At 37.4% G+C, this 23347-nt stretch overlaps 2 protein-coding genes across 2 annotated transcripts in view; one reads left to right on the top strand and one right to left on the bottom strand.

Moving 5' to 3' along the window:
* chd1 (chromodomain helicase DNA binding protein 1) overlaps window positions 1-9165 on the top strand; it is a 30745-nt gene extending 21580 nt beyond the window's left edge. Inside the window, exons 25-37 of the mRNA XM_065240537.1 lie at window positions 751-792; window positions 867-1000; window positions 1085-1223; window positions 1364-1514; window positions 2704-2826; window positions 3064-3207; window positions 3412-3702; window positions 3859-3984; window positions 6122-6300; window positions 6395-6494; window positions 6620-6671; window positions 6790-7024; window positions 7681-9165. Coding sequence (XP_065096609.1) covers window positions 751-792; window positions 867-1000; window positions 1085-1223; window positions 1364-1514; window positions 2704-2826; window positions 3064-3207; window positions 3412-3702; window positions 3859-3984; window positions 6122-6300; window positions 6395-6494; window positions 6620-6671; window positions 6790-7024; window positions 7681-8005 — 2041 coding nt within the window. The 3' untranslated portion in view covers window positions 8006-9165. The remainder of the gene's footprint in view (window positions 1-750; window positions 793-866; window positions 1001-1084; window positions 1224-1363; window positions 1515-2703; window positions 2827-3063; window positions 3208-3411; window positions 3703-3858; window positions 3985-6121; window positions 6301-6394; window positions 6495-6619; window positions 6672-6789; window positions 7025-7680) is intronic.
* A 481-nt stretch (window positions 9166-9646) lies between these two features.
* reep5 (receptor accessory protein 5) lies at window positions 9647-18792 on the bottom strand. Its single transcript, XM_065271544.2, has 5 exons — window positions 18568-18792; window positions 18293-18386; window positions 12772-12910; window positions 10815-10983; window positions 9647-10664 (listed from the first exon to the last, which is right to left on the bottom strand). The coding sequence occupies exons 1-5, from the start codon at window positions 18683-18685 to the stop codon at window positions 10615-10617; spliced, it is 570 nt and encodes a 189-aa protein (XP_065127616.1). The 5' UTR covers window positions 18686-18792; the 3' UTR covers window positions 9647-10614.
* Between the last annotated feature and the right edge of the window lie 4555 nt (window positions 18793-23347).

Raw genomic sequence — 23347 nt, 5'->3', positions numbered from 1 at the left:
CAGTCCTAAGATGCAGTCCTAATCACGGTAGGAGTAGCATCATTGTAATAATTATTTTAAACTTTAAACTTTTTAAAGGCTCCTTAGAATGTAAAACTGAATTTACCTAGGCATAGATGAATAATGAGTTTTGAACATGGTAATGACATATTATGAGCCTCAAACATGATTGTTTTCTCATTCCTTTGTAAACCTTGTGCATGTAAAAGACTGCTGGAAAACAGACAAATCTCAAAATAACACCAACTGTGACATTACAGTTGAGGTATATGCCCCAACATTAAATTACACATTAAATTAATTACAGTGTTGTTACAATGCTTAAAAGAAAGTTGTGACTGCTGAGTTGGGGCTATATGCTAGTTAATGCTATATGCTAGCGTTTAAGCTGAAGTTGTACTATTGACGTTACAGTTATGTTTTGCTGGTCCATACTGGAAAAAACACAAACTTACCACTCAGAAACGTCCATTAACAATCTCCAAACAATTGATTATTCCTCAAAGTCTTTATCTTTGTGTGAGAAAAGCTCAAACGCAAGTTTTTGTAAAAACGTATCATTTGTATGGCAAAACCCAAATGGCGGACACATTTCTAAAATCATACAGTATATATGATTATACTGTCCTGTCATATATCATAAAATTTTTTTTTGAAGATGTTTATTACTGAAAACGGATTGTAGATTGTCAATACTTAGCCAACTTTGTAAATCATTGTCTCACATGTAACCCTTTACTCTCTTCACAGGTTTATCAAGAGTTATAAGAAATTCGGTGGCCCTTTAGAAAGGTAAATAACTATCATACATTTTTAGAGGCCTTTGCTGTCCTCGCCTCTCTTTTTGACCTTTCTGTATTCGACAGACTCGATGCTATCGCCCGCGATGCCGAGCTGGTGGATAAATCTGAGCATGATCTGCGGCGGCTGGCTGAAACTGTCCACAACGGCTGTCTGAAAACCCTGAAGGAGAATCCCTGTGGACCGGAGAGAACCTCAGGCAAGACCTACCTAAAACTACATTTACTCAGTTATTCATGAAGTCTATAGAAACTGAGTCCTGATTGTCCCCTTTTGTCATCAGGAGGCAGGCGAGGCAAGGTGAAAGGACCAACTTTTAGGATCTCAGGGGTTCAGGTCAATGCCAAACTTGTGATCTCTCACGAGGAGGAGTTGGCACCTCTACACAAGGCCATTCCTGCAGACGCAGAGGAGAGGAAGAGGTAATCAGATGTTCAAGATCTTAACAGTGTATCATAACTAACTGTTAGGAGTTGGATCCTAATCCTATTTTTTATAGCTGTATAATAAACATCAGAGATGAGCTTTTAATCTTTATTGTTGTGTTTCATTATGTATTCAGGTATATGATCCCATGCCACTCAAAGGCAGCTCATTTTGACATTGAGTGGGGTAAAGAGGATGACTCCAGTCTGCTCATTGGCATCTATGAATATGGTTATGGTAGCTGGGAAATGATCAAGATGGACCCAGATCTCAACCTCACACATAAGGTACACAATAACATGAAAGCTTTGGTGTATTTTACTATTTGGTTACACTTTGTTGTAAGTCATGTCCAGTTTCTTTTAATTTGTTTTTTTTTTATTCAGTCATGCCAGTTTTGTACTTGATAGACCAATAGTGGATTTTACCAATACCAAAAACTAGGTTGGTCCGTACTTGCCAATACCCGATTAATTGACTGATAGTTAAAGGGATACTTCACCGATTTAGCATTCAGCTTTGTATCTGTAGAAACCCGGCAGTATTACTGAATGACCATGTTTCCCTCCATCATTTCCCCCTGAGAGGAGAGATATCTGCATTTTGGTTCTGCAAAAAAGTCCTCCGATGATGCAAAAATCGTCATATTACATCATCGGAGGACTTTTTTGCTGAACCAAAATGCAGATATCTCTCCTCTCAGGGGGAAATGAGGGAGGGAAACATGGTCATTCAGTAATACTGCCGGGTTTCTACAGATACAAAGCTGAATGCTAAATCGTTGAAGTATCCCTTTAATAGTGGATAAAAAAGAAACGTAACACTTAAAGTGAAACTGAAATTTATTACAAAAATAATAAAACAAGACTGAACCATGAAGATGTGCTAAATGAAATGAATGTATAAATCAATATTTATTAATATACTTAATACATTTTGAAGTAAATGCTTGTGTGAATACTGACATTAGATATTTGGGTTGGATTTATCTGCATGTATTTTTGTGTTACTATTTGAGGTACTACTAATATTAAGGGTCCTGTCAGCCTTGACGACAAACTTGGGTTCCTGCAGTTGTTTCTCTGCTAGTGCAGCATCTAGTCAGCAAATTAATTACATTATAATGATATGAAGCAACGAACGCAACTTGGAACAACTATCGACATAGATTTTTGCTATTGGTGCCGATTAATAGGCAAGACTGATCGGTGTAACTCTAGTACTTGACTTTCACAGTTTGCATTGTCACTTTACAAAAACTTTACAGAAGTTGAGATATCCCACAGATATAGTATAAATATTCCTAGAGCATTTATTATATAGCCTTCAGCTATCAAATCTTAACCCTTTTACATGATTTATAGTATGACAAGTTTTATATTATTCTTGATCAGTATAGGACATTGTAAACTTAATAGTCTGCAAGCAAAAACACGTTGCCGCTGCACTGAAATATTAACTTTTTGTTTGTTGTAGCTCCTTCCAGACGATCCTGACAAGAAGCCACAGGCCAAACAGCTGCAGACACGAGCTGACTACCTCATCAAGTTATTGAGCAAAGACCTGGCCAAGAAAGAAGCACAGAAACAGGCTGGCAGTGTAGGTTACACTGGTTACATACAATCAGGATTATCGTAAACATCTGAAAACAAGCAAGACGTCATTAAATCTTAATATCAATAATCATCTTTACAACAAACAATGTGTTTTACACGGTTCACTATAGTACTTGTTGTTTACAATAATAAAGTTATAGCGAGATGTAAATCCATGGATGTCTCATTATTGGGGTTATGTTATACTTCAGACACTGATTCTTTTACTTGTGCTCTGTAGGCAAATTCACGTAAAAGGAAACCACGGGGGAAGAAAAATAAAGCAGTGAAACCAAAGGTTGATGAACTGATGAACAGTTTATCCTCAGCTCCTCCTTCAGATAAGAGCTCTGAGGATGAGGACGAGAAAGAGGATGAGGAAAAGGTCTGTATCGCTCTCCTTTTTTTTTGAAATAAGTATTTATGCACTAGGAGTAATGGGTGTCCATGAGGTCCCTCGATGCGCACGTTTGCCGAGACCTTCTACTCTACAGATGCAACACTATTCAAGTTCGGATTCAAAGAAAGGCTGTGAGAGCACAAGGTGAAATTTGGGGCAGGGACTTAGTTTTCTCTCTTTTCCTCACAGGAAACTGCTCTAGTGAAACTGCCTAGCAGAAGAGCACGTGTCACAGAGCGACCGGTAGAGGAGGAGGAGGAGGAGGATGAGGAAGATGAGTCTGAGGAGGAGGAGCCTGAGATTAAGGAGGAGGAAGAGGAGGAGGAAGAAGAGATAAAGGAGAAGGTGGTCAAAAAAGAAATAAAAAAAGAGAAGAAAGAGGAGGGCCGTGACAGCAAAGAAAAAGAACCAAAAGAAAAGGAAATCAAGCAAGAACCTGTACTAGAAGAAGAAGAAGAAGAAGAAGAGACTCCTATAGAGGTTACAATCTCTATATTAACACATCTTAAAATATGACCCACAGGCTGGGGCACGTGGCACATCAACAGACAAATGCTTTAGATCAGTTGGTATTGTGTATTGGGTACAATATTTGCATAACTAGTTATTTAAACAGCAGGTGATTTGTGTTCTCAGGCCGTAGAGGTGAAAGCAGAAGTTCGGGAGAAGAAAGCAGATACTCCTGTGATTGTACCCACAGTAGGAGAGAGTATTTTATCATCTGAAGAGTCTGAAGAACTCGACCAGAAAACCTTCAGCGTGGTGAGTTATACTCAACTAGAGCCTTAAACATAGATGGACTGTTACTTACTAATCTGATCATTATAAGAAGTAGGTTAGAATATTGGCCAACTCACTGTTAAAACCTCTGGAGCTGTCAGTAGATCTGTCCTAAATCTGTACTTATACAAAAAAAATCTAGAAACCTTCTTAAGCATCGTTCTACTCTGGATCAATATTGTCTCAAGAAACAATAACTGAAAAAGACTTCTACTTTTTAGCAAAGCATAATTGAGAACAGGAACTAAATTATTTATTATAATTACAGAGTTATCTAAATACAGAAATTTAATAGATTAATAACATTGTTACAATATCGTATTGTCCAGCATATAAGATGAGTTTTTTGTTTATGGAAATGCCTTTTTATAAACAACTCTCATATATTCGAGCTCTAGACGATTTCATGTCAATCACACTGTACACCTGCAAAAATGCAGTAGGTAGCGCCAAATACACATAAATACGTTCACCTGGACTGAAGCAACCCAGTGGACTACAGTCATTTACAGTAAGGCAGACTTCTACTGTTAATGAAATATTGGCTATGTGTTTTTTTCACAATGAGATGGACATCCTAGGCTAATTGTTATTAAATCCAGATGGACTAAAGGTTATATATGGTACTGTATGCCATATGAAACGCATTGAAGAATGTGGAGAACCAAACTGATTCCCTTTGACTTATGAAAAGTATTTAAAAAAAGAAAAAGATGTTTAACAAATATCAGGTGTTATTCTTGCAGTTTGATGCATTTAAAAGAATCGTTTACCCCAAAATCATTTACTCACCCTCATGTCATCCTAGATATCTATCACTTATGAAATATTTATACCCTTCTTGCCCAATCTTTTTCACATCCGAAAATATTTATAAATTAACTGGATTTATAATGGATGAATGTGCTTTTTGGAGTTTTAGTGCAATTTATAGTTCTGTTTAGCTAAAGCGTACACCTCTCCAAAAATGTAACAACGTGCCAATTCTACACAGACTGCAAGCATTGTGATTGGTCTGCTAAAACCCCTCCTGTCAGATAAAAAAATCTGCATCGCATTTCTTCAAAAGCATTTTCGCTTGCGACTGTTAAAACAAAGATAGGCCAAGTTGAAGAGCGACATTTAACTCGAGGTGCAATAAAAGTCACTGTCTGTTTACCTCTATCCCTGTTGATGCTTCTCCAACAACACGCACAACAAGCTTTGCCTTGAAATGCAGTACATTTGATACTGTTCGTTACACCAGTGGACATTGCCTAAAGGCGATCTGCAATGGCACCTCAACGATGCAGAAGTATCCTTTTAGGTCCATTTTGATAAATTTAATTGACATTAAGGGATCCCCTTGGGATCAGCTAAAGAAATTTGTACACATGTGGGTGTGCAAATACATTTTCAACCATTCCTATAAGAGTGCATATGTATACAACACAAAGTAATATGAAAACCCCATGTTTAGAAAGTAATATCATTATAATAAAGTATCAGCTAGTTTTTATTTGTCTTGGCTGTTTATATATGGAATAATTGACGACAGGCCACTTCGCGTCGTGCCGTTACACCTTAGTATGCATTCTTTTCAAGTAATTCAAAGGACCGGTGTCAATAATTCTGCTTATACTACGGTTACCACAAACAGAGCTCTGATTGATTATTTTAAGAAATTTGAAAGATCTGATGTGTGGTTTACAGAAAAATAATCAACACCCATGGAACATTTCTCAGCCAATCAGAATAAAGCTTTTAGCAGGCCTGTGGTATAGACCATTTTGGAAGATGTAAACAACACTGGTCCAGAAGCACTTCATGTTTCAATTTTTAAAACTAGATAAACGTTTGGATAAAATACAACCAACAGAACATATAGAACACTTAATATGTGATTTTGTTGGAAGTAACAGGTTAGCTTTTCACTTGCCGAGTTGTAAAAACTGAAGCATACCAAGGATGAAGTCAAAATGAGAGATCTTCTTGAACAGCACAGTACTGCTGTCTTGAGTTGGACCTGTGATGCTTAAAATAATTCCCAATTCAGTTAACCAGAGCTGATGTCTGTATTTAACAATATCATGAAGATTTCCTTGGCATTTATCATTGTTTATTTATTTGTGTGTCACAGTGTAAGGAACGCATGAGACCGGTAAAGGCAGCACTAAAGCAGTTGGATCGTCCAGAGAAAGGCCTGTCTGAGCGAGAGCAGCTGGAGCATACACGCCAATGCCTGATCAAAATAGGAGATCACATTACAGAGTGTCTCAGAGAATACACAAACCCTGAGCACATCAAACAGTGGAGGAAGTAAGGCCATTTTAGTCTGTGACATCATGTCAAGGTTTAAGTGATTGTATGATAGATATGAGCTTTATTAAGTCTTCCATTTTTTTCCTCCTAGAAATCTTTGGATATTTGTTTCTAAATTTACGGAATTCGATGCAAGAAAACTGCATAAACTCTATAAACACGCAATCAAGAAGAGACAAGAAAATGTTCAGGTATGAATGCATGAATAACATCAAAAAGCATAAGGTCTGTGTATCTACTGTCATAAAACATCAATAAACAAGCGAGACTGATTTTATTATGTTAATATTTACGTTTGTTGCTTGTCTCGTTTCAGGCAGTGGAACAGAACACTAGCACTGTAAATACACAAAGCGCTAAACATTCAGGTTTGTCTGGTGTCTGTTCACATTTATAAAACATGATCGTGATCTTTATCTTAATACAGGTGAAATCCCACGATTGTGTTGTTCTTGTGTATAACACTGAATGCTGTTGCATCATCAGATATCGAGCGGATAAAAGAGTCGCAGCACGATGACAGCAGCAGAGACAGCAGCAGCTCTGACAGACATCACACATCTCGCTACCACGAACACAACAAAGAACGTAACCCTTCAGACTCGTACAGGAAAAATACAGACTCCCGAAAGAGGCCGTACCCCTCCTTCAGCAATGGCAAAGACCACCGAGAGCGAGAAAGAGACCACTACAGAGAAAGAGGAGAGCGGCAGGACAGCAGGTCAGTGGATGCATGATATGGTGCGACCGCTTTTTAAACTCACTTGACCTAAATTAAATACTTTAATCTACTTCATGTACCACCTGAAATTTTAAATAAATATTTTAATAGCACATTAGCATTTTTATCTTAATAAAACCGTTATTTTTCATTCGTTTTAGTAGTATCGTACCTCCATCTGGTAATTTTCTTTTATTGGTACACAAAATGTATCTGTCCACTTTTCATGAGTTCTCAGTTTTTGTAGTGTTGTGTAATGATCACATGACATGCAAGAACACAAAAATATTTTTGCTAGTGTTTTATTTAGATTTTTATTCCAAAATTATTTACATTTTATGATTGAATAATAACTGATTATTTTTCATTATTTGATGATTAAGATGTGTGCTTTGCTTTTCTCTACCGTAAACTTTTACATTTGTGAAATTGAGAATGAACCCCACTCATTTGAAATGGTTGTGAATGATTATAGGCCTATAAACTCATTTGAATAGAGGATTTGCCATTGCACACACTCTCTCTTGTAATGATATCTTAGTATTGATAGATGTGGCAGTAAAATATAACAGTTAAATGATACAAGGCAGTTTATGATTCCAATAAATGTAGGTTTATCATCTCAAGTAAACTTTTACTGTCATAACGTCTTGCAGATATTACAGTGACAGCAAGCACCGAAAGTTAGACGACCATCGCTCCAGCAGAGATCACCGGTCAGACAGCACTTCAAAGGACTCGAGGACGCACTCCGATCACCGTTCCCATTCCGAGCACCGATCTGGCACTGACTACGCTCACCACAAATCTTCCCGGGACTACCGCTACCATTCGGACTGGCAGATGGAGCACAGGGTTTCGGGTAGCGGCCAGCGCTCACCCCGTGAACAGCGCTCACCGTATGACTCTCGCTCGCCCTTCGAGTACTCGTCTGACCACAAGAGCACACCCGAACAGGTCTGGAGCAGCCGAAAGACATAACGCTCTCCTTTAATCAGCCATAGACACAAACACACACAGGAATGCCTTAGGGGACTGTCGGCCGCTGCACGGTGCACTGCGCCTCAGGGAGTGCAGCTCTCTCCTCACCTGGGAGGAAACATAAATTCGCTTATTTTTGTATTTAAGAATCAGCTGCGTCCTTTGTAGCTGCTGCAGAGTAATTTTTTTAAATTGTTATTTTTATAAATTGACTTTTCTGTTTCCTTTTTTTTGTTTTTTAAACAACTTGAGAATAGACTGATCCACATTTCGCTATCACGTGCGAGAAGTGGATCCAGGCATTGACTTCGTACCACCACACACAAACAAACACGCCACGCGGCTCACGAAAAGGATGCTAAATACGCTAGTCTTTATCATGCTAGAGGATGTTCTGAAGGACTGGGGTTTACCTTCCAAAGTACCTCGTTTACAGTGTTTAGTGACCACCTTGCCAATTTTTATCAGTCTTTTGTTTTTCCATCATGTTTGAATTATTATTTAAATCTGTTTTGGCTGTAAAATAATCTGGGCTTTTTAGTGTATGTCAGATAATGTCACTTTCTCACATTGTACTACTGTAAATTATTGTAAAGTAAATCAAATGGGCTTTTTTCTCAGGCTGGTGTAGTGACCCAACCCTCAACTTTTTCCCCATTAACTCAGGCTCTTTTCTTGGTTGTGATGATTTTAGACGTATGAAAATCTAAATAGTTCTGATGAAATATTCCATGTGTGTATTCTGTAGAGACATTTTTCTTTGTATACTCGCTTTGTCGTTGGTTTACTCTTTATTTGTAAATTAAGCCTCAGTGAAATCATGCACCCTGTTTAAAAAAATGATATAAAAAAGGACATGAAAGGGTCAGTCGTAGTGCTAGGTCGCGGCGCTTGTGAGGTTTCACTGGAACATTTTCATCGTCATCATCTTTCCTCCTTTTTTTCTAGAAATGTTGGCAATAATGTAATATTTTCTATGCAGCCCAAATTTATTTCTGGTGACCGGCCCGAGTCAGAATGCTGTTACAGGAAACACTGATGTATATATAACTCTATATTTCAAATCCAAATTTACACTGAAATGCATGGATTTTTAAAGTAATTGTTTTATATAATTGTTTATAAAGTCATTAAACTCCAATCACTGTTTTCACCTGCAATCTGACTTTGTTGACATAAATTAACTTATTTGTCTTACGCTGCGTCTGAAATTGTGTACTGGGACGGTATGTACTGAATTAGATGAAGTATCTATGAATACATTTCGGACATATTGCATCATCTTAAAATTGGTATGTCCTTTGACTTGAGATGTAATCGGAACAACCATAATTTACTTGCGTGTTGTTTAGCAAGTACAAATCACAAGGAATACATTTCTTGTTACCTAAATCACTTAAATAAAGGATCATAGATAAACTAAATTTTTATTTACATTTTTTATTTGCCCGGCTGTTTCTAAAGTGTCCATTGAATGCACACTTAGTCTAGCCGTAAGTACCAGGTCATCCAGGTACTTTTCACCCATTTTATACTACTTATCTCTTTGCTTACAGATTTTAATTTCAGACGCAGCGTTCGAGGTGTCTCAGACCACATTTGTGGTTGGAGGTTGATTAGTGTGAATGAATACAAACAGACTTGTTTTTAGGTATATTTATTAAATTAGGATTAAACAGTTGCATTCATTGACCAAACTTTCACTTCCTAGCAAATTCAGAATTGGTGCTTCCTTCAAAATTTAGGCAAAGACTCATAGCAGCCTGGTAATGTAATGTACCGTAAAAACAACTTGTTTACTGTGTTTACATGTACACCTGATCTTGTCATGTCAAGGAGGTGAAAACTTAAGGCTGAGTGATGGCACACAATCACAGCAAAACAAAAAATGACCAGATTATCACTGATTTACATGAGGTTCTCTTTTTTTTCCATGTCAGTTCAGATTCAGACAGCTCCTGTGAACATAAGCCATCATTCAGTAATACATCTGGTCTGAGACAAAAGTACAGATAGGAATTTTTTTGTTAATGTAATATTGTTTTCAAATGTTTCTCATTTAATACATGCAGTGTCATACTGTACGTGTGCCAGCGATTGGAACTCTAACCTGAGGGATGTGATGAGAATTGAGTTTCATGCCCTTGATTCCTTCAATAGTTGTTTAATAGTTCAAACGTTTGGTTCATACACCTACAGTTTCACCGTTATCTCATAACAGTCAGATGAGACTTTATAACAAATATTAAATCTTATTCTTGCACATAAATACATCTGAGAACTAGCGGACCAGTGACTAAGATAGATTAAACTATTTGCATAGCCTGTTACTATCATCCAGCAAAAAGGCATAGGAAAAGACACATGAGAATTACATTTACACGTAACAGTGATATATGATAGATGCCATATCCGCTTAAGCATAACTAGGTATTTTCAGCTCTGAAACGCTATCTGATGCAATATTTAATATGGTTGCTGTTAGATTAAAGGCAGAATAAAAGGAGTCGAAGTAATTGGTTAACTTTCAGTTAACCAAAAGAAAGAAAGGATTTATTTAGAAAAGTGAAATCCTGCAGGATATGCAGCAGTTGAAACGCCGATGACCTTTAGGAGCTTTTCTTCTCTTCAAAAATAATGTTGGCGGTCGCTTTCTTGGCTGCAAGACAAAAATTATTTATAATGCAACCATGCTTACAGACTGTAACATATTAAAAATATCTGTTTTCACTCTTAGTCATTGGTTTATAATGCATGACCAAGTAAGATCCCAAACAGCACTAAACAATGACATGCACATATCTTTTACCCTCATCTTTAAATTTGTCTGCAGCCTCTGATGCTTTATCCGTAATGTCTTTCATCACATTGTCAATCCTGGCTTCATTCTTCAAGAAGAAGGGACGAATGATTCTTGTGTAGAGCAGAACTGAGCCGTTTGATGGAGTAGGAGCCATGCACCAAACCAAGAAAGCACACTAACCAGTAAAAAACAAACAAACAGGCATTATATTCTTCTACACCATGTGAATAATAGTATCCAATAGTCAGATTTTTACTCCTGAGTCCTGGTCTATGCAAGTACATGAACACAGAGGATTTTAGCTGTGCATGTTTCTAAAGTCATGTCAGTATAATCTTTCAGATCATCTACTGTGATGTACAAAGCTTTGTTACTGCCACAGTGATGTAAAGCACACAACAAACTCGACACATCTTTAAATTGTAAGACAAAATACAGTAACACTGACAAGTGAATAAACTAGGGCTGCAAATAACTATTATTTTTGTAACCGATTAATTTTTCGACTAATCTGATTAAAAACCTACTACAGAGTTTTGCTAATATAATCTTTTTGTTTTTATATTTTAAGCCTTAAATAAAGTTCGTACAGCTTTTAAATAGTAAAACATCTTAACATATCAAAATATAAATAAATAGGGATGCTCCGATCGATCGGCCGATAATGCTTGCTATGTTTCTCAATGAATTACGGTGAAATGCCACTACATCCAAAAGCCAGGGGGCGCTCTCGTGCAGAAACTCAAAATGCGCTGTAGACGAAGAACAATACACACGCAGCTGTGATGACACGCAGCTCCATGAAATGGCTGAAGGATATATTTATATTGCTGTTCTTCATATCTTTTCAGGTATTTTCATGATAATAAAGAATATGTTTAATAATTATGTTTGACGAGTGTTGCTTTTTCAAATGCATGTTATAAACGACTCAAACTAACAGTGATTTTAGATTGATAAGGACTTACTGATCAAAAGCCGTAGTTAATGAAATAGCTGTAATAAGATCGGCTGTCCGATTCAGAAATGTGATCGGCTACGTATTATTAGTGGAGATCGGGACATCCCTATAAATAAACAAAATGAATCTTCAGGGATGTGTTGGTGAGGAAAATTTTCCACAGATTAATAAACTCTTGAAAATGTTTAACTTTTTTTTTCAATTTTCAACTTTAGACCTTGATCAAAATTAACAATTCATTATTAACAAAATAAATAATTCAAATTTTATGAAAGTAATATACATGCATTGTTACAGTAATAAAAACCTGGATTTCTCCCTTACTTTAAAACAGATGCTTGGTTTAATACTATTTTTATGAAAACCCAACAACAATTGAACAATACAAACTCACATTAAAAGACGAAATGAAACGTTTATTAACCAGTGTTCATTTCGCTTTTGCTTCCGTCATTGTTTTGACCTGACAATGCTGCCTTGCTTTTGAACAAGCTGGTCATTTGGTGACAAGCACGTAATAAACGTGCAGCTTGCGTTGTATGAAAAAAAAAAAACGCACAGCTTGTACCGTATGAAGCGGAATTCGTTGACAACAAATTTCATAATCAATTGTTATGGATTTTATTTGGATCAATTCATTGTTGCAGCCCTAGAATACAACAGTGTGACTTTTACAAAATCCTATGCATATTGGCTCTGTTATATATATATATATATATAGCAAACAATTAAGACTGATATGCAGCAGTGAAATTTTAATAACCATCTGCTGTAGTATTGCTCCACCTAAATATTAAAGATAACAACCATGTAATAAAATATAGTACAATAGCTAACATTACATTTACATTTGTTCATGAAGCAGGCATTTGTATCCAAAGCGACTTCAAAATGAGAGCGCATTCAACATTTTGTCTAAGCAGCAAACAATACGTCTGTGTTTACATGTAGGATTAGAGTTGAAGATGTTTATTAGCATACTTAAAACATACTGTACATTACCTTTCCCAAAAAGTAGAACGGGAACCAAGAGAGGAAGATGTCTGCGAAGAACTCTGCCACACTGAAGACCCCATAAACCACCCAGTAGGTCAACCACTTAGTGTCGTCATCTTTGGTCGCGCTCTCAATGGCTTTGATTCTGACAAAAAAAAGACAATCTGATATGAGCACTTTTTTTAATTTAAATGATCACTAAGTTTCTCAAAGCTGTTCTGCAAGTAAACATAACAAAAAGTGATAATAACTAGGGCTGTGCAAAAATATCGATACGGCTAACTATCGTGATACATTTTACCCCAGATAGTGTTTCGCTATTTCTATCTGTACTATCGCTATTTTTTTTTAAACCTATCAAATCCCTCTGTGTGCTTCAAACGAACTCCTCCGCCTTCCAGTTGTCTGTCATATACGGCCATTCAGCCAATGTCTCCGAAGTTAGCGGGAGTGAGAAAATGGTAGAAAATTTAAAAACACCTGCAGCCTTCAAAGCCAACGTGTGGAAGCACTTTGGCTTTAAAAAAAAGTTTAAAAAAATTATGCTCTTTTTACATTTTTGATAAAAAAGGAAAACTATTGCAATGTATCGTACCGTGATACATTATATCATGGTTCACGTATCGTGATATGTATCGTACCATGAGGCCCTTGCCAAAACCCAGCCCTAATAATAACAGTAGATAAAAAATTAGATGCTTGCTTCTCTGCTTCTTGGTAGCGGATTTAAATTTAAATGCAGCTCAACTGATGACCTGAAGTTACTATCCCTTTTCCAATATCTGCTGATGTTTTAATTATTTAATTAATTATATTAAAAACTTTTATATTACAGTTTCAATGTTTAAATATTTTTAAATATTAAAAGAGGCTATACTTTTATTGTTATATGATTTTAATATCATTATATAATCAGTGATATGAAATGGTTTTATTATCGCCATTTTTCTAGGACAATTAATCTACTATCATGACAGGCCTAGTTTGAAACACACAGCTATGTTCGGTATGATGGCAGTTACTGCAGATCCTTGTGGTTAAGTCACAAGGCTTTCTGTGGTTTGCCATGTTTAAGCCTCAGTTACCAGTTAGCATTCTATTATCGCATGATAAACTGAAATGATACTTATTTATTAATCACATTGTTAAGCACCTATAGAATCGCGCATGCACACAAGTTTACACAATATGCACGTTTAGATTGTATATTACATAAACCCCATTCACACAACACGTTGATCCCAGAAAAGTTCCATAAAATTGCCAGCGTGCCTTGTGTGTTAACTGAGGGGCAACCTTCTGATTTCTCTGATGATGCCGATACAGAAGTGACTTAAGGTACATTCACATTATAAGTGACTTTGTCGCCGTGTGTCACTCGTCTCTTTCAAAAGAGGCGTTTCTAAATCTGGTTATCATAAACAAATGAGTACCGTACACTCCAGTAACTGATGAAAGACGGATGACGTAAATGCCACTGATTCATTGGTAGTCGCTCCCGAAAGTCATTCATAATTTGCATAAAGTTAAACATTTCTCAACTTTGTCACGCAAGTGGACACGCCCCATATAGTCGCCAACGGTCACTGGCGCTCATGTCGTCAGAAGTCGGCAAGTTTCCATTGAAATCAGTGAGATCGTGACTCTGTTAGTGCTGATCGCTGCTAGTCTAAAAAACAGTTTTAAGCTGCATTCATCGACTGGCCGCTAGAGGCTGGCGAGAAAAAAAATGTTTACTGCCTGGTACAAAAATTGTTTTTGGTCTATATAGCTAATTTTGCCCTATATGACAACTGTGGGGGACTAATTTTTTTGCAACCGATCTGTTTAAATTATATTAAGCCTTAAAGTTCTGCATAATTATGGGCGTGGTCACTTGAGTGACAGTTAAACAGCCACTGGCTGTCACCAGAGTCGAGCTAGGCAGGCGTGGTTTCAGCAATCAGACACCTCAGCATCACCCACGTTCCGCCTCTTTACCCATTTTCGTATATCCGCGAATGATGCATTGTGACGGCAGGCACAGCTTACTATCTTCAGAAACCTACGGGTGACGTCATGGATACTACTTCTATCTTTTTTTACTGTCTATAGTGTGAAAGTGAAAGCCAGCATCAGTCGTCTCCCACCCCTCCCCACTCAAGCAGGTTTCACTCACGGTCGAGCTGTTTGCACGCGTCTGCAAAGATTAAGCATGTCTTGATGTGTAAACTTTAGAGAGAGTCGCGCTAATGTGTCTCATACTGTAATCCATTAACATACATTTGGCGAATAAAGCAATGAAACACAACGTAACGTTTTTATGTGGAGCGACTATTGCCCTGTTTGGGATTCACCCTCGGTCTCTGTATGTGCATGCGTTTAAGTGCCCTCGGTAGTGCACATACGAGAGAAACGCGTTTAAAAAAAAAAACAAGCAAACATAAAATCTCGCTGTTATTGACAGGGCACATATAAACAAAATTCTCTCCACAGTATTCTTTTTCTAATAAAAACATTTGTTTATGTCTTAAGTGTATGTATAGATTACAGTCAGATTAACCTACTTAAGTCTGTGTCATTAATGTTAATCAAACAACCCATGACAAAGAGACAAATAGCTCTAAAAAATAATTATATATTTAATTGATTGTGTTATGGTTCATTTAATTTGATTTCTTTACCTAATGCTAATTTCAGACCTTATTAATGTACAACTTTGTTCTCTTTTATAAATGTTTGCAATTTCTTTATTGTTTATTAGATTTTTCCCACCTGCTTTTTGCTGATCCGAAAAATAATCTGATCTGTGCCTCAAAAACTGTAATGTGATCCGAACTGTGAGTTCTTTTATCCGTCACAAACCCCTAGTAAAGTTAGTACACAGTGATGGCCATAAATGCAATTGTACTAATAATTGGCATAATAATTTATTTCGGTGTTTCGGTTTCGGTTTTTCGGCCTTGGTGTCCTTTTTTCGGTTTTGGCCAAGAATTTTCATTTCGGTGCATCACTAAAAAATATCCAATGTTTTTTATAGTTGTAATTCCATTTAGCCGGAAAGTTTAAATACACATCATCACAAAAATCTACTTTTATGTTATGCAAGTTTTGCATGATTTAATGATATACTAGTCATAATGGAAAGTTAAAAATGTCATAATGTTCACACATCCTTGCAACATATCAGCCAAATATTGTAAACCTTAACTAGAATGAGTTCCCTGTTCAACTGTTTACTGATTTGTATTTATGCCCATGTTAAAATGTAATTTAATAAGTTTAGTGTTTCATGATGTTTATAAAGCTGTATCATGACAAATATGTTTTACAGCATAAACCACTTTTCTTAAATACTTTACACTTCTCTAGGGATATTTCAAATTTTGATATTGCAAGTGCATCTGATGCCACAAATAAACGTTTATGCAAGGCCCCATGAGCACATCTCTGCAGTACGTATTTTTAAACAGATTGGAATCAGATGCATTTATCAGCCCGATCATTTTTACATTGGCTGTCACACAGGTTTTAAAAATGTAGAGGACAACTTGTGACTGAATTAAACATTTAAGCATCTGCAGTATGAAAATATAAAACAGGGCAACAAACACTTGCGATGTCTGCAATGAACACTTTACTTCCATGGTAAAGAGACTGTCGTGCCATTCTAGTTGGTTTTTCAGGTTTAACTGTAACGTTGCTAATCTACCTGGTGTTACCTAACCTATTATGTAGAAACTGATTTAAATTTAGACCATGTTCATGTTTAGTACACTTTGCTAGTTTTACTATATGCTGCACTAAGTTGAATTGTAAAAATAATAATAATACATAATTAAATCAAAATGAAAGTAAATATATTTTGTTTATTTTATAAAAAGAAATTCAATAATAAAACTGAAATTTGACTGGATTCATGCTGTTTGTAATTAATGCATTGCAGAGATTTTTAAGATGTGAATCAAATGCACTGGGTCGATTTTAATAACCTTAATGTATTTTAAGTTTGCATCTAACACTGGAAAAATACAAGTACCAGTATGTGACTCAGTACAGGTCGATACTCAAAATGAAACTCCAGAGACCAGTAAACTCGATCGTGACATCCTTAATCTATACGTCTACAGCTAAACCCTAGAAATGATCAGTTCTGTATAATAAAGTGTCAATCTATGAACATCTAAATATTCATTCTTTATAATAGATATATTAAGAGACAAAAGTACAAATGTAAAAACATGACAGTTATAAACATTAGCATTTCAGTTTTCCAAAACATAAAATGTGCTTATGCATTTTGTATCCACCTGTAAATAAAGTTTTAAAAAACACCAAGTTATTATAACACCTGAACCTCATAATTTATATAATGTTCATGTCATTATGTACATGTCTAATAACAGTTGACTCACTACACCCACCGGGAGCAAAGTCTGATTCACAGAGTAAATTAAGTGCAGATCTTTTTGGCTTACTGCGTGACACCTGCTGCTGCCATTATTTCAGGAACTGCGTCACATTGGCCATCCCAGCACTCACTGAGGAGTGGCACCAATTGGGCAACAAATGCTACTAGCTAATAACTGCATAGAGGCAGTATGAAGGCAAAGGGTATCCACCAACTCTGTGTTTCAGTAAATTGGTGAATCGTTTTTTTTCCCTAAGTGACTGCTACAGCGGTTTTAATGTATTTAATAGCATAATTTCTCGCCTTACTTCTTGGTTATATCAGTAACTGTATCCTACTGGACAGAAACGTTTGGGAGAGTGGAGATCAGGAGGCTGGAACATTACATTAGAACATGCCATTGAAAACTACATTTTCCTGTAGGCTACATGCATAAGCGACCTACTCATACAATGTGTGCTGGGTTTTGTGCGTACACTATGCGCACACTCTTCTGATGACGAAAACTGTGTCACGTGCACTGTATGTGCCCTTAGAGTATGTGTAAAAAATGGACCATACTTTGGCCTTTACAGTGCATTCAAGGTATTTTATCAGCATGTGTGTGTGACCTGGGAATCGAACCCACAACCTTTACATTGCTAACACAATGCTGTACCAGCTACAGAAACACACTTTTGAAATACTTTTGAGGTGTATTAAGACTGTACTCCAGTGTTGGGAAATACTATTTCCTTAAAGTGTGTATGGTCACCACCCTGTTGCATCCGGACAGAGTCATATCAGAGGGTAATACCGCGTTTCAGGCAACCTGTAACCCGTGTTTTTCCAACCTTCTACCCGTGAACTTTTACTAGATCGATGTACTCCCAGTTCCGAGTCCTGGCTTTGAAGTCATGATTTACGGGCACAAAAACCTGCCTGGAACACAGCATAAGAACCAGGAACACTTTCCCGAAACCTGTCTGACTTTAGGAGAGAGGAGCAACCCAAAAATAGGACTTGTGCCAGGTACAATACAAATGACGTCACTCTGCCAGGAAGAGTCGCGGTAACGGCCACAATGACGTCACTCGCCGCAGAATGATGAAAAGAAGAGGGTTGTGAGCAGAAAGATTGATTAAAATGCAAACTTACGATATGTACGCGGGATAGACGAAACCAATGAGATTACACAAAAGAGATGCGCCATATCCGATCACCAGATAGACAGCAAGGAAAGCGATGACAGCTGCAAAAAAGCACAACACCGTACTTTTAATCAGTGATGTTCGTGTTGTAATCCACCCATCTAAGGCTTTATTTCTATAATCATAGACTAAAATAGAGTTATAATTTGCGTGTTGTTATTTATATATGGTCTGCTACAACATGCGCACACACGTGATGTGTTTCCTGCAGTAACTACTCACCAAAAGCGATGTACGATCTGTTTACACCAGTCTTCGCCTCGATCTTCGCCAACACGTCCGTCATTACATTTTTCTCGTGAAGAAACTTCTCGAATCGCTCTTTAAGTGCTCGTGCCATGATTTGTCTAAAGTGATTGTCGTTTTGTCGAAATGTAAAATGATTCTCGAATAGCAGCTGGCCTCGCGCTGCTCCACTAGCTCGACTGACACGCAGAGACTGACGTCACGAGTGAACACTTCCTCGACCACACCCTTCCTCTACAGAAAAATACTTATATATATATATATATATATATGTATTAATTACAGATTCATAATGTGTGTGACTAGTCAAAATTATATGATCATTTAAATTAGAGTATGGAGTCAAAGTCCGCAACTAGGCAAACAAATTATTGTGAATGTGCACGTTGCGTCTATGAGCATCCATTTTTTTCCACATTTATTACCCTGGTGTGTTGGTGGAAACATTTGGGCAGGTTAAGATTCCATTTATATTCTACAGAAATGTCATAAAACTCAATTAATATTTTTTAAATATTTTTTTTCTTTTAAATAAATGTAAAAACTTTAAGTTTCAAGTTTTTTGGTTATTTTATTACGTTAATTACTTTAAGTACTCCATTTATTTCACTGTAAAATAAAATTTTCTTACGTTTTCACCCAAAAATCACGTAAAAATATGATATTCATAAAAAACGTCATTCCACTCATTTAAACACCAAGTGTTCAGTGTTTACACCTTTTAAATGCCACTTTTGTTTTTGTGACATCTTGATTACATGCCATATAAAATATAAATGCTTATATTTAATATAAAATAAGCATTTTTCATTGTTCTTTTGACTTAAAAGTCACTTTTAAAAGATTTTCATGAAAATCTTAATTCCACTAATTAAAATTCAATTTCAAAATCACACCCACTTTTGTTTTTTAGTGACATCTAATGGAATTAAAAAAGCAATTACATGTAATGTCAATGGCTGTACTACTTACTAGAAGCATCATCAAATCGTGCAGTAAGACTTTGATTTCTTTGTATTGGAATATGGTTAGTGTTCTGCACATTGGCTAATTGGCCTTTTTTGATTGCTCGGTTATTGGCTCATTCAATTGTCTGTTTATATATCTGTGAGTAGTTGTTTTATATTTGACAAAATAAAAACGGTCTGTTATAGGCTCATTCAATTGTTTGTTTGTGGGTGTGTGCGTGTTTGTGTGAATGTGGGTCACATTGGAAATGTTGTATACCACTTCATGTACCGGTATGTGTATATAGGCACTCTGTTGTATTTAATGATGGTTATTGAGCAAATAAAAATAGGCCTAATCTAAATCAGTGGTTACCAACCCTGTTCCTGGAGGTTTACCCTTCTGCATACTGTAGATCTAGCCCTGCTTTAGCACACCTGCCTCTGATTTTAGGTAGCCATGAAAAGCTTGATTAGCAGGTTCAGGTGTGTTTCATTGGGGTTGGAGCTGAACTCTGCAGGAAAGTAGATCTCCAGGAACAGGGTTGGTGGCTACTGCTCTTCTTCTTCCTTTATTTCTTTACGCCATTCCAGCATCTATGGCTATATTCATGGCAAGAACCAGTTAATCCATACACAAGTTTTATTCAGACAAGTTGATCCATACATAGGTTGGGGGAGGGACAATTTGGCATCTCTAATTTGCATAACTTGCATTTTTTTGGCCTGTGGGAAGAAACCGGAGTACCCGGAATAAACCCACGCTGACACAGGGAGCACATGCAAACTCCACACAGAAGGGCCACATGCCCTAGCTGGTGCTCAAACCGGGGACCTTCTTGCTGTGAGGCAACAGTGCTACCCACTGTGCTGCCTCGACCACTGCTCTAAATTATAGTCAATTCAAATGGGCCTTAATAGCTCTTTAAGGAGTTTTTTATTTTCACTAACTTAACATTGTTGAATAATGTCCAACATTTTTGGGTGTGCTTAAGTAGCAAACTTAGAAAAGTAGCCAAGTTCATTTTGCCCACATTTGTCCCCATACATAACTTGAGTAACAATGCCTGTATGTAACTGTATGTAATGCCTGTTGAGCTGTATGTAACTTTGACTTCTAGCGGATGAACTCTCGGTGCGCCACTCTCGGGTTGCCAGACACATATAGGAGTGCTCTGATGTTAAAAGCATAAGAAAGTTGTCATACTGGGCTCGTTTGCTGCGGTCCAAGCCCGAGTGCAAATGTTCCTGCATTGGTCTGGTTTCACGCTCACTCGATTCAATCAAATCCCAGTTACTTGGGTAATCTTACGTCACCACCAATGCACACGTACAAAAAGATGTAAATCACAAAGCGACTCAACATGTTTTTTTGTTTTTTTATATGTTGGTGTTGTCATGCATAGCAGAGAGAGGGACATCTGTGCATATGTGTTTTGGAATGTGGAATTCATCAGTTGTCATAGTAATCGTGCCACAGTTCCATTGCAACCAAGCGCAAACCACCTCCTTCAGGTTGTCTTGGGTTCGGTACCCCAGTGCGCTCCCAGCTTCACATGACAGCTTTCACAAGTTTTTCATGTGAACTGTGCCCGGTATCACACTAAACTGCCATTATGGAAACGTTAATATGTTAATTTTTACGTTTGCAGTGTTTTTTGTTGTCTGCATATTACATATCCGCTCGTGTGGATTTTTATCTCAATCTCTATTATTTTATCTCAATCTCTGCACATTTTATAACTCAATTGGCGCACATTTCGGGAGTAGCATTTATGTGCCATTGAGGTCTCATTTAAAAAGAACCTTTTTCATTGCTAAAAACAACATTATTTTGTGTATTTGGTATAATACAATGTGTTCGCATGGATTATGGGAAAAAAACACATTATTTTCCACATAAAGTATATTATTGTTGCTCCATAAATCCCTCCATTTCTCCCTTTCACACTGATATTTTACAAAGCTCATCGTTCTGAAAAGCACAATGTCATCCGATTGGCCAACTAATCTATACGTTGTTATTGGTCTGAGATTAGCTCACAATGCAGTGCTGACAAGTATTAGCAATACAAGCTGAATCTAATCCAGAAAATGCAGATGACCAAACTCATTGGTTTTGCTTAAACATCTAAAATATGATTTGCAATAAATCATACTAAAATTAATTTTTTTAATAAAAATTCAGGTTTTTAAAAGAACAAGCATATCTCCAGTATGCTACGTTTTGTTTGTTATAAAGAAACTTTGCGCATCAGGCTCATTCAAATCCTCAGTGATACACACGCAGTGTTAGCAACTCGGAATCGTTGGCAATCCTCTGCAAGCTTAGAAATTTGGCTGAACTGGCGCATACGGTTCTTTTTGAGTCCAACGTGTCATTTCGGCTGTGTGTCCTGCATCATCAACCCGGAACTAAAGTTTGATTCTGTTCGATTTGCCTCATAAGGGGTTGTGCACACCAAAACACACAGAGCTTCCATTAGAAACAATTGAAAACGCTGCTGAAAATGCCTGGACAAAGCTGAATGCCAGCTGTTTTTTCAGCTGAGTGCCAGCTGTCTTCAGCCGTGCGCTTTGGTAGCTCTGATACTTCAGCTGTGAGCCGGTTGGTTGGTGTGGTAATGTCCCGCCCCTCCTCCACTGTGATTGTACGACTGTGTGAGAACTGACATTGACGAGCGGAGCTTTCACCCAAAGTTGAAAATCTTGTGGGCGTAAAAGCTTTGGTGTGCACGCCTCCTAAGGGACCAATCACACCAAGCGCGTTTATGGCAGTTGCAGGCGTCTTTTTTGAATGATATTCTATGGGCAGTGAGCGTTTGTGCGCTGTTTATGCTTGCCAAGCACCTTGTGGTTTTTGCCGCTGGTAGCAGCATGCGTTTTTGAAGGAGCGCTGGGAGCGGAAAAGCAACCGACGTCATTCGCGTCTTTCCATTGTCCAATCGAATGAGAGGAGGGAAGTTTACAGTTGCTTTGAAGAACTGGACTCAACTCGCTCACTCTCTCCTGCATGTTTGTGCACCTCTCACCCTCAAACAAGGTCAGAGCAAGCGTCCTCTTTTTAAAGTTTCTGCTAATATGACAGTTAACAGCAAAAGAGCGCTCACACTTCAACATTTGATTGACAAGACAGCTGACTCGGTGGTTACCTAGCAATATAAAAAGCTGTGTCGCACTGCTTTTATAAAAAAGGCAGTGCGTCGCGCCTTGCGTTTCCAAGCGTTTAAAGCGCGTTTGGTGTGATTAGCCCCTGAGGCAGCAAGGCAACAAGTCAGCTGCCTGAGCTTTTGGAAGCAGCCAGAGAAAATCTCTGGGTGCTTTTTCATTCTCATTTGTGGATCTTCGTTTCCTTTCCTTGCTTCCTTTTCTCGCGTCTTAGCTCCACCCTCCTCGGATGCAAGCGCGGAAAGACATTCTTGATCTATGAGTTTTGAAAAACACTTTGGAGTCAGGCCGACTACCAAAACACACTTGTAAGTCAGAGGCGTGTCTATCAAATGAAGGTCCAGATTCTATTGGGGTGGGGAGTGTTTGTTTAGGTGATTTCAAATGTCCACATTGGCTTGCAGAGATCATGGACCCCACCTTTAAAAGTGCTGTAAAATTAATATATGTGTCTATACCACTGATCATTTATATAGATCGATGGTTTATACATAAATAATAAATATACTGTCTGAAACGAGTCTACATTTACAATAATTTAATGATTAATAGCAAGATTTATGTGATGTGAAGGGGGAGGAGATTTATACATGCGTCAGGTTTAGTTGATAAAACACTTCCCTTCTTGACCCACTTCTCTT

Source organism: Paramisgurnus dabryanus, chromosome 10 (assembly GCF_030506205.2).
Source record: "Paramisgurnus dabryanus chromosome 10, PD_genome_1.1, whole genome shotgun sequence".
Classification (NCBI taxonomy): Eukaryota; Metazoa; Chordata; class Actinopteri; order Cypriniformes; family Cobitidae; genus Paramisgurnus; species Paramisgurnus dabryanus.
This window is presented reverse-complemented; position numbering and strand designations above follow the sequence as displayed.

Excerpts from the sequence above, each read along its gene's own strand:
- reep5 (XM_065271544.2), bottom strand. The coding sequence starts at position 18,685 with ATGGCACGAGCACTTAAAGAGCGATTCGAGAAGTTTCTTCACGAGAAA. Across the intron at positions 10,984-12,771 it reads CGTTCTACTTTTTGGGAAAG|TGTGCTTTCTTGGTTTGGTG; the intron begins GTAATGTACAGT and ends TTTACTGGTTAG. Across the intron at positions 10,665-10,814 it reads AGACAAATTTAAAGATGAGG|CCAAGAAAGCGACCGCCAAC; the intron begins GTAAAAGATATG and ends TTTGTCTTGCAG.